The 15,370-nt window shown below is 42.3% G+C and overlaps 1 protein-coding gene across 1 annotated transcript in view; it reads right to left on the minus strand.

Moving 5' to 3' along the window:
- The window catches only part of anapc4 (anaphase promoting complex subunit 4), a 33,949-nt gene that overhangs the window by 17,661 nt on the left and 918 nt on the right, over positions 1 to 15,370 (minus strand). Inside the window, exons 2-10 of the mRNA XM_083767744.1 lie at positions 13,714 to 13,846; positions 12,230 to 12,335; positions 9,574 to 9,706; positions 8,811 to 8,885; positions 8,622 to 8,648; positions 6,286 to 6,330; positions 6,080 to 6,164; positions 4,176 to 4,283; positions 1,100 to 1,270 (exon numbers count right to left, since the gene is read on the minus strand). Of these exons, the coding sequence (XP_083623870.1) occupies positions 1,100 to 1,270; positions 4,176 to 4,283; positions 6,080 to 6,164; positions 6,286 to 6,330; positions 8,622 to 8,648; positions 8,811 to 8,885; positions 9,574 to 9,706; positions 12,230 to 12,335; positions 13,714 to 13,821 (858 nt within the window). The 5' untranslated portion in view covers positions 13,822 to 13,846. The remainder of the gene's footprint in view (positions 1 to 1,099; positions 1,271 to 4,175; positions 4,284 to 6,079; positions 6,165 to 6,285; positions 6,331 to 8,621; positions 8,649 to 8,810; positions 8,886 to 9,573; positions 9,707 to 12,229; positions 12,336 to 13,713; positions 13,847 to 15,370) is intronic.

Here is a 15,370-nt window from a genome sequence, read left to right on the forward strand (position 1 = left end):
ACTATAGTGGACAAGAGATCCAGTATAAGTCATTTTACACTTGGTTGCACGCTGAAAATAGCTGATCCTGAATAGCTGATACTTTGGCGGGCCTTGATGCCGTCGTAATGAGTGTTTTTACACTTGCTGAAAATAGCCGATCTACAAGCTCACAACGCGTCGCAACACGCTGTGAGCTTGTAGATCGGCTATTTTCAGCATGCAACCAAGTGTAAAATGACTTGTACTGGATCTCTTGTCCACTATAGTCGCTTCCTAACTAGTCTAGTTTTTATTTGTCAATATATTTAGTCTTAGTCTTAGGCCTCTTTTAGACGGCGACCATCTCCATATAACACGTCAAAGTCCCGTTGCGTTCTCATTTTTTCTTACCCTTTACACGAGAACGCACACGTTATGATATGATGTGCTATTATGCTATACTGTCGCTAGGTGGCGATAACGGGCTGCCAAATAGACAGGTCACCCACGTACAAGAAGAAGAAACCTTCACGCAAGCCTGCGCAACACGGCTCTGGGCGCGCCACGGGATGGTATATATTTTATAATACATTAGGCTACATAAACGCTGCTGCCGCGGCTGCCGTCTATCACAAGGCTTTTTATTTACATCATGGTTTTACATTCAACATCGCTGATGAGCAGCACTTTGTAGGCGAGGAGGGAGGCTTGTTCAGGAACTCCATTATATCATAATGATATGGCTCTGCATCAATGTAATAAACATAATTATGCGCTGTGAGCCAACATGAGCCATGATGTCATAAGTTTTGCGGATTCACCGTTTTGCCTGTTTATATGGAGACCATAGGAAACGGTGTTCTGAATGATTTCCACTCTGGGAGGCGGTTTCACTTCGATGCGTTTTCACCTCCTGAGAACACCGTTCTCGTTTAAATGACAGCGCTAAACGGTACTTTATTTTGCCGTTTTTTATGAACACCATCCTCGTGTAAATAGCACCTTAGTCATCGTAGCTTACTAGCTTTCATTTAGTTTTCCTCAGTGGAAAAAAAAGGTAGTCGACGAACATCTTCCGTCTTTCGTTTTAGTTGACGAAAAACAACAACAACACCGCTTGCTGGCTGACTGAACTGACCTGGACGAACTTGGTGAGCCGGAGGTCCATCTGCATGAGTATGTCCTCCCAGGCCTCGCACATGCACGTCAGGGAGAGACGGAGGTACTGCAGCAGGGTGGAGATGTGGGTGAACTTGCGCGCCATCCGGGTCACCTCCGGCAGACAGTCGGACAGCAGCCCCGTGTCCAGCTGGCACAAATCAATCAATCAGTCAATCAATCAAACTTTATTGTCACGACACATTGCAAGTAACATCATGGGTGAAACCGACAGACGGATGAGAAGATTTTAGGAAAATAAACATTTACAGTACATTCTACAAATGCCTTCTAGATTCTGACAGTTTTTTTAACCCATTCTGACCTGAGATCAGATTCTAAAAAATGTCTTCTACATCCTGACAGTTTTCCATTCTGACCTGAGATCAGATTCTAAAAATGTCTTCTACATCCTGACAGTTTTCCATTCTGACCTGAGATCAGATTCTAAAAATGTCAGTCGCTCTTCGATTTTTCAAAAATAGCAGACCTACAAGCTTGTAGCGTGCCACTCGGTGGCGCGCTATGAGCTTGTAGATCTATTTTTCAACAGCTAAAGGATAACACAATGCTTAAAACACCAAAAGGGGTTCCCGCCCCCAAAATGGGTTCACCCATTTTGACCTGAGGACGATTCTACAAAATGTCTTCTAGATCCTGACAGTTTTTCAGAAAAACCTCCTGTTTTATGTCAGTGGTTCTCAACCTTTTGCATGTCAAGGACCTGTGGAATTATCTGTATTTGGCTGCGGAGCTCAATCTGAAAATATGTTGTTCCAGGGACACTCCCCAGAAGCAAATATTTGAGTTAAAAACATTCGCTCTGAAACACATTTTGCACCATTTTCACGGTTTAAAACAAATAGCAGATCTACAAGCTCGTATGAGCTTGTAGATCTGCTATTTTTCAATAGCTAAAGTATAAACATAATGCTTAAAACAACAAAAGGGGTTCCTGTTCAGAATGGGTTAAGCAATGTACTTAAGTAAAACAAATTGGTATTTATTTGCTAGTACTTTTACTTCTATTCCACTACATCTCGAAGTATTGCGTGTGACCCGCTCTAGGATGGATATACCAAACAAACTATTCTAAGAAGTACTTGAAAACACTTGGCTTTTATTGGGCAGGCCCTAAAAAAAAATATCACGCAGGGAATTATTTTGGGACATTCCGATTCCAGTTTGGAGGTTCCAGCCTGATACAAACGAGACTACAACATAACGTAAGTTATGTAACGTATACGGTATGGCTCCCGGGAACAGAGACGGTGCATTGGTTGCATCCCAAAACGCAGTTCATAGTTAAGGGACGCAATAAAACAACGACCTCTGCATCCACGGGATGCACTGCTGTACTACTGTACTGTTTTTTTATTCTAGTTTATTTTGCTAGCTTTAGTTATAATAATCATTTTTTTATTCTGTTTTTTACATGAATATAACCACATTATAACCATATAAAATGAAATGGGAGTTAAATGTTGCAAAATATGACTTCTAACGTCGTTGAAGTGGGACTCATCAAATGTCCCTGGGACTCATCTAAAAGACCATCCCTGCATCCCGGGACTCATTACGTTTGAAAACCTATTTTCATCACTGGCCACAGCAACAATGTATTGCTCATGTTCAGAACTTGTGACAGTGTTACAAAAAACTGCTCCCACGCCACACAGAGGCAGCTGACAGAGAGAGCTCATATGTTTAACTTTTAATCTGTTATGAACAGTTGTTGTTGATATACAGTAGCCTTTGCTGTTTTCATTCTTTGACCCCCCTTCATTCAGTCTACATTCAACGTGAAGGAAGGTTGTGACATAATGAATTGCATTTTCATAGCGCTTTTCCAAGTGCTCAAAGCGCTTTACAATGGTTCATACATTGGGAGGTGAAGCGGCGGACAGTCGACGCCAGCGTCCTCACTTCCCACATTCACACACCGACGGTGGCGAGCTCACGCCGACCGACTCATTGGAGGCAATGTAGGGTTCAGTGTCTTGCCCAAGGACACTTTGACATGTGGACAGGAGGAGGAGCCGGGATTCGAACCGCCGACCCAGGGATCATTGGACGACCTGCTCTACCTCCTGAGCCACAGCCGCCCGACATAATTCTCCGTGAATTCAAGGATTCACGGAGGCGTGTATGGGCGTGTATGGGCCCTCTACCCCTGAGGCTCAGGGGGTAGAGTGGCTGGATGGTAACCGCAAGGTTGCTAGTTCGAACCCTGTGGGCTCCCCCAGAGTTAGTGCTCAAACTGTCCTTGAGCAAGACTCTGAACCCCGAATTGCTCCTGATGTGCAGCTTGGTGCCTTGCATGGTTCCCTCCCCCATCGGTGTGTGAATGGGTGAATGTAAATACACAAATCTATGTAAAGCGCCTTGGATAAAGGCGCTATATAAATGCACCATTGACCATTTCACCATGTACCGTGTAACTGATGTTATTCTGCTATTTTTGGGGTGTAAAATCTATTCTGGGTGTGAAGTATGCCTCTAAGTGAGGAAGAGGAGACTGACTCACCATGCCCAGTGTCTTAATCCTCGTTCACGTTTCGTCGTACAACGGTGTCGTGTGGAGAAAACCGAAGATCGGGCCAGCTCACCACAACGTGTCAAAACCATGACGCGGTGCGAGAGCTTGTAGATCGGCCATTCACAGCATTTAATCCGTTTAGGCCTGACGTCGCAAATTGAATCTTCTAAATCCTCCAGTTTTCTGAAATACCTCATGTTTCTGTATCAGTGGTGCTCAATATTTCATGTCAAGGACCCCAAAAATGATATGTAATATGCCTCCGACCCGCCATCTGAAAATATGTTGTTCCAGGGACCCCCCCCCCCCCCCCCAGGAAGCAAAGATTTGAGCTAAAAACGTTCGCTCTGAAAAAAATATATATTCCAAATTTCCACTACATTTAAAAAAAATAGCAGACCTACAAGCTCGTAGCGCGCCACCGATGTTTCAATAGCTAAATTATAACGTAATGTACAGTAACACCAAAAAAGGGGTTCCCGTCCCCCAAAATGGGGATGAAAATGAAAGCCATTACCTGAATGTAGCAGATCTCTGCTTTGCCGGCACTGTGCGGGACGTCCGTGATCACCGACAGCGACTTGAGGTCGCTCGACAGGCTCAGGCTGCGGCAGGTGCCCGGAACCTTTGGGGGGGGGGGGGGGGGGGATTGCTGGTGCTAAGCGATTAACATTGGACTTTTGAACTTTTTAGGGGCCCACAGCGAGGGGCCTCTTATAGCGAGAATCACATCGCATAAATCAAAAGAAAGCCAAACATGTCCACTTCAATTTAAAAAAATATATATGATTCTACCATCTTCCATTCTGGAGATATTGACCTTTTTCTAACACCTGCTTTTGAAGGCACGCTGCTCGCTTGAAAAAACAGCAGAGATATGGAAGGTTGAAGTTGACAGACATTTCAGTTCAGTTTTTTCAGACCGACAGAACGATATAAATATGAGCACAAATACTATCCTATACATACCATACACCGAATGAAAGCCCTGAATGTCTACTTTTAGGAGGAAAACAGTACACATTGTACACATATACAGTTTGACAGTAATTGTCTCCACCAGGCCGAAGGCATGTGGGGAGAGTATGTTTTGCACTTCGTCCGTGTGTCCGTCCGTCCGTGTGTCCGTCCGTGTGTCCGTCCGTGAACAGCTAATCTCGGCCACCGTTAACCCGGTCGATGCCACATTTTGCACACACACTCCCTGGATGCCAACCATGAACCTCTGCCCCAAACTTTCCAGAACGGCCTGTTATAGCGCCACCAGGAGGCCGCTTTGTGCAAAACAAGTTTTTTCACAGTACACCTACAGATTTTGTCCAAACATCACGCAAATTAGTACACAGTCTCTCTAGAGCCATTCAACGAAACGGGTCTTTCAGATTTCTCAGACTCCATCCTGATTGGTTAAGATTGGCTTCCAAAGTCCAGAGTGCTCTGTTTCAAACAAAATGCTGCAAATCATGAACACATCGCGTGATTTCCGTGAAATTGTGCACGCACATTCCCACTAGGCCGAGGACGAAATGCCACATGAACAATTTCAACTCAGCCTCAAGGTGGCGCTATAACTGGCCGAAAAGTGTTTTTACCTCTAACTGCACGGATCTGTGGATAACCTGGTGGAGACCTGTGCCCAGAAGGGCACTTTTTCTAGTTGGTCATTGAATTCAGCTTGTGCCCACCAGAGATAACTAAGACTAAGACATGGACCTGAACTGCTCAATATTCACAAAATAAGGCCTATAGCGACATATACATACTATATACCGTATGAAACATAAGACTCTCTGCTTTCATAAGAAAAATACTTCTACTGTAATAATAATAAAAATCACACCCCTGTGAAGTGAGCAGTGCAATGTTGCACTACTCACTTCACAGCTAAAAGTATAACATAATGTTTACAACACCAAAAGGGGTTCTCGCCCAGAATGGGATAAAACCCATTTAGACCTGAGGCCGATTCTAAAAAAAAAATCTTCTAAATCCAAACAGTTTTCTGAAATATGTATATATATAAATATATGTAAATTGGCCGCCGAACCCCCATCTGAAAATATGTCCTCCCAGAAGCAAATATTTGAGTTAAAAAACGTTCAAAGATTTCCCAGCACATTTTCACACTTTTTCAAAAAATAGCAGACCTACAAGCTCATAGCGCGGCACTCGGTGCCACGCTATGAGCTTGTAGATCTGCTATTTTTCAAAAGCTAAAGTATGAACATAACGCTTAAAACACCAAAAGGGGTTCCCGCGCAGAATGGGGTTGAATGTTTCAGAAGGGGCGGGGCAGGCAGGGGGAGGGGCTTATGCTATTGTATTGTGTGCCATGGTTGGTTGGTTGTTGGAACGGAAGTGAAGAGCCTTACCCCGGCCAGAGTGAAGTGAAGAGAGAGAGAGTGAAGTGAAGAGCCTTACCCCGGCGAGAGTGGCGATTTTGTACATTCCGTACGCGTACAGCTCCAGGAAGCCGTCCCCTCCTCCGAGAACCAGGATGTTCAGCCTGTGCACGCACACGCACACACACACACACAGCATGGGTTCAGTCTGACTCGCAGAGAAAACCACACTCTGTCTGTCTGTCTGTCTGTCTAAGGCCTGCAAACACACGACGCTTCACCTACCTGACTTCACCAAGAAGATTCAAGATCTCATCCGATTTCTCCTCACTGAAACAAAAAACAAATGGATACCACATGACGACAACACAGTATAGAGCGTCGCAGTCCCGCCCCCTGCCAGGGCCCAGGAAATGATTCCCCGTTCATTTTCCTCATAGACTTTTCAAAGAGTATATTTATTTAAAGACGTTCACGCCGCGGACAAAGCCAACTCTTGTCGTGACAAATCATGACAACAAACAAAAAAAACTGGGCCGAACAAATAATTAGAAAGAAGACAAAAAAACACATTTGTTGTTGTTTTTCTTCTTTGTAATTATATGTTTGGTCCAAAATATTGTGTTTGTTGTCATGACTTGTCACGACTCGAGTTGGCTTTGTCCGCGGCGTAACCATCTTTAAATAAACACCTTTTGAAATGTCCATGGGGGAAAATGCATTGGGAATCATTTCCTGGGCCTGGCGTCGTCCTGAAAGGGGGCGGGACTGTAGTCGACTACAACACAACTAGTAATGCAGCAACAAATATATCTGAGTATCGGATCGACGTTATCGAACCGATGGATGTCAGAATGATCCCGATATCTTTTGGCGATGTCACGATGCATTAATGATGTGTCGTAATGAGTGTTCTGGTGACAATGCAGGGCATCGGCGAAGTTGCTAGAGCCGATTTGTGCTCATCTCCTTCAGTGGTGAACGCAGCAGACACAGTGTGTAGTGTTCACTAGGCCCGATAGATCGTTAATAACACACTTCTCTTTTTGACGCACGCCTGCTGCACCCAGAATCACAGTTTAGTTTAGTTTATTAGTTTTTAGGGGGGTTTTTTCATACAAAAAAAACATTCTTAGTTCATCAGTTTTTTTTTTCTTATTCTGGAAAAAAAAAAAGAAAAAAAAAAAAAAGCTATGGACTGAAGCCTAGGCTTATTACGTCTACCCTTTTGTCACTTAACTTAAAATAATAAAAATGAAAATATATACGTATACCCCTTTTACAGGTTTTCAAACAAAACAGTTCATGTGTCTTATTTCTAAGCATGTAACGATACACTCAACTCACGATACGTATCACGATATGAGGTTCACGATATGATTTTTCACGATATTTTCAACACAATGATTTTCCAGACAAATGACAATTTTTATTTATTTTTATGATTAATCTTTCCCCCAAAGCTTTTTTTGGGGGGGGGGGGGGGGGGGGGGTTTGAAAATCGATAAATATTTTTTATAAATCGATACATATCGTCGGGATATAATATCGATATATCGCGATATACGATATATCGTTACATGCCTATTCTACTGAACAATGTAATATTCAATTATTATTATTATTATTATTTTTTTTTTAAACAAGCAAAACTATATGCTAATAATAGTCACAGTAGTAACATTTTTCACGCAAAAAACTAAAGAAACAAACAGTCACTATATATTATCGTTATCACATGTCTGACCTGCTCCAACCGTATGTACCCAGGTGGTCTCCCAAATCCTCATCCAGACCAATTTCCGGAAGTGCATTAATTTGCCTATATGGGACCCCGGCGAATATCGGCGATATAGCAGGCGAACGGGCGATGGTCGAAAAGTTAAATAAAAATAATTCTTCCTTTTTTGGGGGGGGCGATGACGGGCAATTTGGCCGATGTGTCGGGCCGACGCTCGCCCGCTGTTAAAACGTACTGTCAAGGTGATGGAGCCTTTGCGAGCTTTGCCCCTATAGGCCTAGGCCTTACATGGGCAACTGGCAGCCCCCACCATCACTTAACCCATTCTGACCTCAGTTCAGATTCTCCTACATCCTGACAGTTTTCTGAAAAAGCCGTGTTTCTATGTCAGTCGTTCTTCGATTTTTCAAAAAATAGCAGACCTACAAGCTCGTAGCGCGCCACTCGGTGGCGCGCTACGAGCTTGTAGATCTGCTATTTTTCAATAGCTAAAGCATAACATAATGCTAACACCAAAAGGGGTTCCCGCCCCAAAATGGGTTAAAGTCCTTTATGACTGTGATTGTCTGTGAAAGGTGCTCTACAAATACACTTTACTTACTTATTTAACAACAAGGTGTATAAGGTAAACCCTACCACCGGACACGTGTGTGTTTGCAATATCACAATTAGACCCTGCAATTAATATCGGATATCGGGCCAATATGACAATATTGCACATTCCTAAAATAAACTATATATATACAGCGGTAATGAACTACTGGCGTTGCGTCGATGGGCTTCACTGATGACCTGACGCTGCCAGATCCAAGAGGAACATGGTTACTCAATACCGCCCCCATCTGGCAGAGTCAGGTTACTTCACTCATGATGCACCTACCTGAATATCCTTGATGTTGTGCTGTAGCTGCATGGGACACAAAAAGGCACAACAGAAGACGATTACACTAATTACACTAATTGCACTAATTGCTGTCATGTGGTAGCAATTAGTAGCAATCTAACACGATAGAAAGAACACCGATATGATCTGACCTAAACATAATGATACAAAACATTATATTCCTACCTTTTAGGAAGTGTTGGTAACTTGGGCAGGAACAGTTTGGATTCATCCTCGGAGGTGTAGAATGAGCTGAGGGCACTGTGTAAAAAAACATTCATATTATTGTGCATGTTACTGTACATTTGTGTCTCTTTTTTAGCTGAACATTACTGTTTTTTTAATATATATATATATATATATATATATATTCATTATGTATTTTTTTGTTTCGTTTGTATGTTTAAATAGTGAATTTATATAGCGTCGCTTTACATAGATTGTGCATTACACACACACACCGATGCCAGAGGAAACCATGTAAGGCACCAACATGCACATCGGGTAGCAATCAATTAGGGGTTCAGAGTATTGCTCAAGGACACTTTGACACTGACTCTGGGGGAGCCTGGGATTGAACTGGGAACCGTGCGGTTCCAGTGTTGTTTTTGTCGACTAAAACCAGGACGAAAAATGTTCGTCGACTACCTTTTTTCACTGACAAAACCTAAATGGAAACTAAATGAAAACTAAGCTATTATGACTAAAGTTAAGCTAAACGTATTGACAATTTCGTCAACAGATAGAAACTACACTAAAATATTAGGAAGGGACTAGAGTGGACAAGAGATCCAGTCATTTTACACTAGCAGATCTAGCTCACGATCAAGCTCACAACGCGTCGCAGCTTGTACATCGGCTATTTTCAGCAAGTGTAAAAATGAGACATTATACGACGCCATCAAGGGCCTCCAAAATACATATTAGTCGACTCTAAATGATGACCGACCTGCTCTCCTCCAGCACCTCCATCCAGTGCATGCAGGACGCGGCCGTTTCCACGGGGAACACATGGAGGATCTCGGCCTTCTCCGCGTCACACAGCACCACCTGCTGGGTGTCTCCCAGGCTGAATGCCAGGACTGAGGGAGGAGGGAAATACAATTATTATGGAACTTCTTTTCATCCCTTGAGAGAGACAAAACTGGGTTGTTTTTTTTCAGTAGCCCGCGGTTTGCACGCATAAGAGCCAAGAATGAAAATGCATTGCTTGGATGCACCTGGGACGTATCCCTCAGTGATGTATATCCCAAGGTCATCAGGGGTTTCGGGTCTCGCGAACATCATACCCCTCACTCGGGTGTGACCCAGCCGGGGCGATCAAGTCCGGACTTACGGTACGTCCCAGTAGCTATACCCACGATCAGACCCACTACCAGGGCCACACAATCCGTTGGAATCGCTCCGGAACTACTCTGCCGGGACTGGGAGGCACAATTCTGGCATGTGGAGGGACTAGGGCTCTGTCAACAATATAATGGATGATGTAAAGTTGGTAGCTGGACATGAAGCATAGGAGTTCAAGTCAAACGTTCCAAGTATATTCTGATCCCAGCCTATAGGCGAAGATCTTGAACTTTGTCGATTGTAAAATGCACTTTACCAAGACTTGCACATCCCTAGCCTGGGCAGCATTCCTTTTCGGGTTTATGAACCGGTCGGGAGCGGATGATATCGATATGTCATGTTGTAGTATTGTTTTGTAGTCATCAATCTTCCGGAACTTCCCTTCCCCTCAAACTGATTTTTCTCAATAAAAGCTGCAGGCTACGAGAGCTTTTATTGTTATTCTTCCGGTTTGAGGGAAAAGGAAGTTCCGGATGATTCTTCCTGCCTTGAAGACTACAAAACAATGAATGAATGAATGAATGAATGAAAAACTTTATTCCGAACATGATAAAAGACAAAAAAGTCAAATAATTAAAATAAGTGCAATATAGAAACAAATACAATAATATTCCCAAAACATTAAATATATATATATATATTTTTTTTTACTTTTATATGTTCAGAAAGGAGTAGGGAGAAGTAAAAAACTTATATAACCCTAGCCCTTTATAACTTATTTCAGCGTCATCGCTTGACGTCAGTACATAAATACCAACATGGTATAAACTAAAAAATAATTCACAACAGAGAAATTAAGTACATTAAATAATGTAATAGTGGAAGTCATATATATTTATAAACATGTATATGCTCTATAATGTATTATATTCTATATATCATATTATCAATAAATAATACTTTATATATTTCATATAATACATACATTTGGCATATTATATATATATTCCTAAGTACAATTATCTAAATGATATGTCTGTGTCTTGTAACTCTTCCTCTCTATACCTCTTATAATGCATTCTTATATCTTCTTTTGAACTGGTTCCACATGCAAACTGTTCCATAGTTTTACTCCACAGATTGAAATACAAAATGATCAGAGAACATCACCTGAATATTTTGAATTTCTATTATATCCATTAATTTTAAAAGATATGAATTTAAAAAATAATATATTAGTGTGATCTCTATATCCAGCATTATGTATAATTCTTATAGCTCGTTTTTGAAGTATCGTTATTGCATTAAGTCAAGTATTTTATAAGTATTCCCCCGAACCTCTGTACAGTAGTTTACTACTACAACAACATGACGTAACGATATCATCCGCTCCAGAGTCCAGACCGGTTCACACAAAAATAACAATAATAAAAAACACCGAAAACTACAACATGACGTCACGCCACGGTGATAAGCACTCATCACCTAAAACTGGAGTATGTACAGGCCTTAAAACAGTTTGACTGCCGCGAATTGTTTAATCCAGGGTACGATGCGTGCTTTTTACGACATTCCCCGCCTTTTGTTTTATGTGTTTAATCCACCGTATTGTAATAAATAAAAATAAACTCAGTTTTTGCCGCGGAGCTAGAGACTTGGATGGTTTCGTTTTGATGACGAAAACCGGAAATCAACACACGCTGTGGGCTGCTAGGGCTTCTGGGAAATTGAGGCCAATGCAAATGAACGGACTACAACTCGTCATGGAGGAGGGTCTCCAAGATGGAGGGTGTTGCGATCGGTTCATAACAAACGAAGGAAAAAAATTTCGCCGGATTTTCACGGATCAAAAGCCCAAATTATTCAGCGTATACTCTAAAGGTAATCAGGTAAACAATCTCGGCAGTGTAGGATGTTTCCAATGTGCATTCCTTGGCTCCCATTTTGGGCGGGAACCCATTTTGGTGTTAGCATTATGTTAGCATAATGTAATGTTAGCATTAACATTAACATTATTAATTAGCATTATTTAGCTATTGAAAAATAGCAGATCTACAAGCTGGTCTGATTAACCCATTCTGACCTGAGATCAGATTCTAAAAAATGTCAGTCGTTCTTCGATTTAAAAAAAATTAGCAGACCTACAAGCTCGTAGCGCGCCACCGAGTGGCGCGCTACGAGCTTGTAGGTCTGCTATTTTTTTTTAATCGAAGAACCACTGACATAGAAACATTAGCTTTTTCAGAAAACTGTCAGGATGTAGAAGACATTTATAGTATCTGATCTCAGGTCAGAATGGGTTAACTCTAAACTCTTACTTTTGCCATCGGGTCTCCAGGCAATGGCAGTGATCTCCTTTCCCGTGTACTCATTGGGTGGTAAGATCCACACCCGCTGGAAGTTGGCCAATCGGTGAAGCAGCAGCTACAACAGTATCAAGACAAAAAGAACATAAATATGAGATGGGAACCAAATGATAGTGTCAAGCAGAGCAGTGACTCTGAGGCCTCACCTGGTGGGTCGGGAGAATATTGCAAGCGTGCCCCCCCCCCCCCCAAATAAATGGCAAAAACACTAGGATTTGAATGATAAACATTGGAATTAAAAAAAAAGAAAAGTATGTCAGAAACAATTTCATGAAAATATACCTTCAACTTTAAAAAGTATACTACGTTGGCTCTATGGATCTAAGTCGGAAGACAATTGATCGATTGATCATTGAAATAAACATGCTCTGAAAATCACGAGCGGCTGCGTTAAGTGTGAAAATAGACTCGCTCCCTCAACTAATCCTAAAATAAACGCACGCCTGTCATTGGAAATGCATTACTCGGTGCGTCCGTCGTTCCCCGTCAGTGTTGATTTAGTCAGTCTTTTGAATAAAATAGTTTTAGTCCCATTTTAGTCATCTGAGATGATTTAGTGTTCAATTCGACTAAATATCATAAAATGTATTTTGGCGGGCCTTGATGGACAAGTGATTTTACACATGGGCGCATGCTGAAGATAGCCAATCTACAAGCTCACAATAGCAGATCTACAAGCTCATAGCGGTGCACAGAGTGCCACGCTACGAGCTTGTAGATCTGCTATTTTATTTAAAGAGTGGTGCAAATCTTTGAATATATATTCTTTCAGAGCAAACGCTTTTAACTCAAATCTTTGCTTCCGTTCCTTGACATGGAAAGGTTGAGCTGCAGCACCACTGACATAGAAACGTAGGTTTTTTCAAAAAACTGTAAGAAATACTGTTAGAAATACTTTTTTATTTTTGTAGAATCGTCCTCAGGTGTAAATGGGTTATTCTAAAACGGGTAGTCCCAATACTTCATTCTGATTGGCTGGTTACCGTCACGTGACCGGTGTAAATTTCACCGATAACCCACTCCTTCAATCACTTTGTATCATCCTGCAGCCTTGTAACTGAACTGGGGAAGGGGAGCGCTTGATTGCTTTACAAACACATGACGTGCGGGCGTCAAAGCACCGCCCGGCTCATATGACAGTGAATGTGTGGCTCCAGGCAGCCCCGTAAAGACATCAAGCGCTATTCTCCCGTCACATAGGCTACTTGCAGCAAAACAAGGAAGTGATGTGGCTCGCTCTAGTGGAGCAAAGCGTAGCTACTTTTGTGAATTTAATAGTTTTATTAGGTTAATATTGCTATATGTTTGTAACCGTTTTAGAAAAGCAATAAGTGCGCGTCGGGTCTGCCAGTGAAAAATACCCGGTAACCTGAGACCTCTCGTGGCTTATTGCTTAAATACAGGCTGAAATGAGTGGCGACAGTGAGCAGGCCTACCTCTCCGGTGGTGTTGGCGAGGGCTATGAGGTCTCTTTTGGGAGACCAGGCCATGCAGAGCACAGGGTTAGGAAGCTGCTTCTCTCCCACCTGGCGGAAGGCAGGCATGTCTGTCTGGTTCAGGGCTGGAGATCTATATGAAGAGACAAAAATGGTTTTAGATATCTGCATTTTTGTGACAGGCCTAAACATTCTCCCCTTCCTCCCCACACACAGGAACAGTTTTGACATGGGTTTTGACATATAATAATTTTGGAAATATTCAAATTTCCTTCCCTTACGCACAAGATCGGTATCGGACCTGTCCAGTATCGGCCGATCATGAGAAAAACAAATCGGTGATCGGTCCCAAAAAACCTGCTCGGAGCATCAGAAAACCCTCTGCACCGGCCAAGTATTACTTTTTAGTAATACATTTTAAATTGTTCCACACCGCACACACACACCCACACATTTCAAAATGCTAGTGTGTAACCGAGTGTACAAAAATGTAACACCGATTTCAGAATTCAGTTCAGAATTTATCCGTTTCATTGTCATTACAGGTGTACAGGTATAAAACCTGAAAAGTATTTTATTTTAAATTTACATTATCTGTTCATCTTGCTCTGCATGCACCTTTTAAACTGGAGTCAACTGGATGTGAATCTGCATTAAGGTTGTTGTTCATCCCACTCACTAACGAAAAGAAACATACGGCATCTGCAATCTCACACAGAGCTGCGTGAATCAAGCAGACATCAGTTAGCCCAACAGCTAAACTAACTCACCCACCCACACACAGTCACACACACAACTGACAATGTAGAGCAGTGGTCCTCAAGGTGGGGTTTCCAAGGGTCGCTGACGGCGAAGGGTCTCCGGGTTAAATGACTTAAAAATCATCACTTTTATTACACTACTCATGAATTGAGTACAATGGAACGCAATGGAAACAAGCCCCTTGCGGATTGGTTTGGCGTTATCCTTTTAGCATAAATGGTAAATGCTGCATTCATAGAGCACTTTTATCGAAAGAGTGTGCATTACATTCACCCATTCACACACACATTCACACACTGATGGCGGAGGAAACCATGCAAGGCACCAACCTGCTCACCCGGGAGCAAAATTGGGGTTCAGAGCCCGGGATTCCGGTTGCCAAATCAATCAATTTAGCAGACGCTCTTAATCCAGAGTGATTTGCAGTAAACAAGAACACAAGGTAATGAATACATCAAATACATAGAAATAGTCAACTAGGACCAAAACTAAGAACCTAACATTAACAGTAGAATATCTGTACAACGACACTATAGCAGAGAATGCTATGTCTACATGATAATATACTATCAAAAATGACAAGTTTAGCCCCATATGGGACCTCAGTCCCTATGAGTCCCGGAGGGATCGAGGTCCCACCCAGAGACGACAACAACATCAACAACCATCCAATGTGTGGTCCATGTGATAATGCACTGGTTCTCAACATGGGGTCCAAGTGTCGTTGAGGGGGTTCCGGCAGCAACCAAAACAATGGTGTAAATGGACCCTGCGAGTCCCTCACTCCAATAGTGTACACTACTCTCAGAATTAACTGAGCACTGAGGATATGTTCCAATACAGTCTTTCAAATCGAGGTCTCTGGGGACTGCAGAGGGTCGTTTAGCCCCTGGTC

This window comes from Protomyctophum parallelum, assembly GCF_964188405.1.
Source record: "Protomyctophum parallelum genome assembly, chromosome: 6".
Taxonomy (NCBI): domain Eukaryota; kingdom Metazoa; phylum Chordata; class Actinopteri; order Myctophiformes; family Myctophidae; genus Protomyctophum; species Protomyctophum parallelum.